At 51.1% G+C, this 2,445-nt stretch overlaps 1 protein-coding gene across 1 annotated transcript; it reads right to left on the reverse strand.

The window, feature by feature from the left end:
- Nucleotides 1-1,660: 1,660 nt before the first annotated feature.
- Nucleotides 1,661-2,079, reverse strand: PUNSTDRAFT_139702 (uncharacterized protein; the record flags this gene model as incomplete). Its single annotated transcript, XM_007389434.1, has 2 exons — nucleotides 1,661-1,945; nucleotides 2,026-2,079. The coding sequence occupies 2 exons, from the start codon at nucleotides 2,077-2,079 to the stop codon at nucleotides 1,661-1,663; spliced, it is 339 nt and encodes a 112-aa protein (XP_007389496.1).
- Between the last annotated feature and the right edge of the window lie 366 nt (nucleotides 2,080-2,445).

The raw sequence follows: 2,445 nt of genomic DNA on the forward strand, positions 1-2,445 counted from the left end.
TAGGAGCTCCAGCCCGTGCTCTGACAGCTATGGGTGCTATAGATCACGCTGCAATGGCTATATAGCACAGTGCCAATGCTATGGGCACTACAGACACTATGGCAATTTGGTAGTCATTATTTGCTCAATGGATGCCATGATTAATCAGACAAAAAACTAAAATACTTATGAATATATCAATAATGTTTGAAAGCAAATATTTGCATTGCATAACAACCATCTACAATATTACACTACTAGTGCTAGATGAACATCCCACCAGCTTACATAAGTATTCCATACGAACAAAACCTTATGTGGAGGTGGCGAGGCATTTCAACAAGCCACACCATACGTCAAATGATGGAGGCAGAGGCAGCGAGCTTGTTCAACAAGCCTCACCAGGCTAAGGGCGGGGGCAGCAAAGGTAGAGGGGGAGGCGAGGGTGGAGGTGGAGGTGGGGACAAGGTAATCAATGAGCCATGTGGGGCTCATCAAGGGGCTAGGCAACAGGCGAGGACAGGGGAGGCAATGCCAAGCCTGACCACGTTGGCGGCTCAGGCTCGGTGCTGTTGAAGGGAGGCGGGAGTTGGGAGGTGAGGCCAAGCCCGACTGCATTGGCAGCTTGGGCTCGGGGCTGGTCAAAGGGGGGTGGGAGGCGAGAGGCCAACCATGTTGGCAGCTCAGGCTTGTGGCTGGTCGAAGGTGGGCAATGGGGTGGGAGACAATGGCAAGCCCGACCATGTTGGCAGCTCGAGTTTGTGGCTGGTCAAAGGGCGGTGGGGGGCAGGGAGGCAAGGCCGAGCGCGACCGCGTTGGCAGCTTGCACCCAGGCTGGTCAAAGGGCGGCGGGAGGTGATGCTGAGCGCAACCACATTGGTAGCTCGCGCTCAGGGCTGGTTAACAGGTGAGGGCTCGACGAGCCGGGCTGGGCTGGTTGAGGAGGCAGAGGCGGGGAAGCTCGACGAGCCACACCAGGCTCATTAACAGGGGAAGGTGGTGGGGTTGCAGCTTGTCAACAGACTGTGGCCATGTCAGACATTGGTCATGTGACCATTGGTTGGTGTCAATGCGGCCATGTCAACATTGGTCACGTGACCGCTGGTGCAAACCTGATTTTTGCTAAGTCCATATTGACCCTAGTACTGTGCCATAGTTCATGTTTATATATAAGCTTATATGATACTATGCACTGATACTTCACTGTACAGGCTGAGTAGTACATCATCATTTGTATTTAAAGACTGCCATCCAACATGGACCTTTGCTTTAAAGCTTTGGAAGATTTAAATCAGCATCTGAGAAAAATCCCATGACTATACAGCACTACATAGTCCAATATAGCATCTATAGTTCCATAGCAATGTCAATTTGTATGGTTGCTATGGAGCTGCCTGCAGTTGCTATAGAGGTACCTGCCAGTGCTATAAAGTGCTATGGGTGCTATAGATCACACTGCCATGACTATATAGCACAGAGCCAATGCTATGGGCACTACAGACACTATGGCAATTTGGTAGTCATCATATGCTCAGTAAATGCCATGATTAAACTAAAATGTTTGATTTTGAAAAAAAAAATTGGATTGCATATAACTGTATACAGTATTACAGGACTAGCGCTACATTACATTACTAGTGCTACTGGCCAGCTTACGTAAGCATATAATACAAACAAACTTCTACATAGGTGGAGGTGGGGGCGGGGGCAGAGGCAGAGGCAACACCGAGCCTGACCGCGTTGGCGGCTCGGGCTTGGTGCTGTTGAAGGGGGGCGGGAGGCGAGAGGCCGAGCCTGACCGCGTCAGCGGCTGGGGCTTGGGGCTGTCAGAGGCACGCGCGGGGGTGGGAGGCGAGGCCGAGCCCAACCGCATTGGCGGCTCGGGCTCGGGGCTGGTCGAAGGCAGGCGCGGGATGGGGTGGGAGCCGCGCCAGGCTCGTTGACGGGGGAGACGGCGAGGTCGCGGCTTGTTGAGGGTGGGAAGGGCGGGGGCAGGGGCGTGGACAGGGTGTCATGAACTTGTGTTGGGCTGTGGCTACGTCAAACATTGGTCACGTGACCGTTGGTCGGTGTCGACGCGGCCGCGGCATCATTGGTCATGTGACCGCCGGTCCAAACCCAAATTTCTGCTAAGTCCACATTGATCCTAGTGTACTGTGTTATAGTTAATGTTTATATATAAGCTTATATGATACTGTGCACTGATACTTCACTGTACAGGCTGACTATTACCCCAAAACCACTGAAGATCATAACATAGTGTGAGTTGGAAAGTCTGCTATAGTTGCTATATAAGTATGTACCAAAACTATGGGTGCTATATAGACATATATCCAAAGCTATGGGTGCTATATGGACGTCACTATGAGCTATGCATTGCTATATAGCTGGTGTATTAAGCTATAAATTGCTATATAGCACCCCATAGCGACTGTCATAGTCTACATAGCGCTCTATAGCAGCTAG

Source organism: Punctularia strigosozonata (assembly GCF_000264995.1).
Source record: "Punctularia strigosozonata HHB-11173 SS5 unplaced genomic scaffold PUNSTscaffold_143, whole genome shotgun sequence".
In the NCBI taxonomy this organism is placed as follows: Eukaryota; Fungi; Basidiomycota; class Agaricomycetes; order Corticiales; family Punctulariaceae; genus Punctularia; species Punctularia strigosozonata.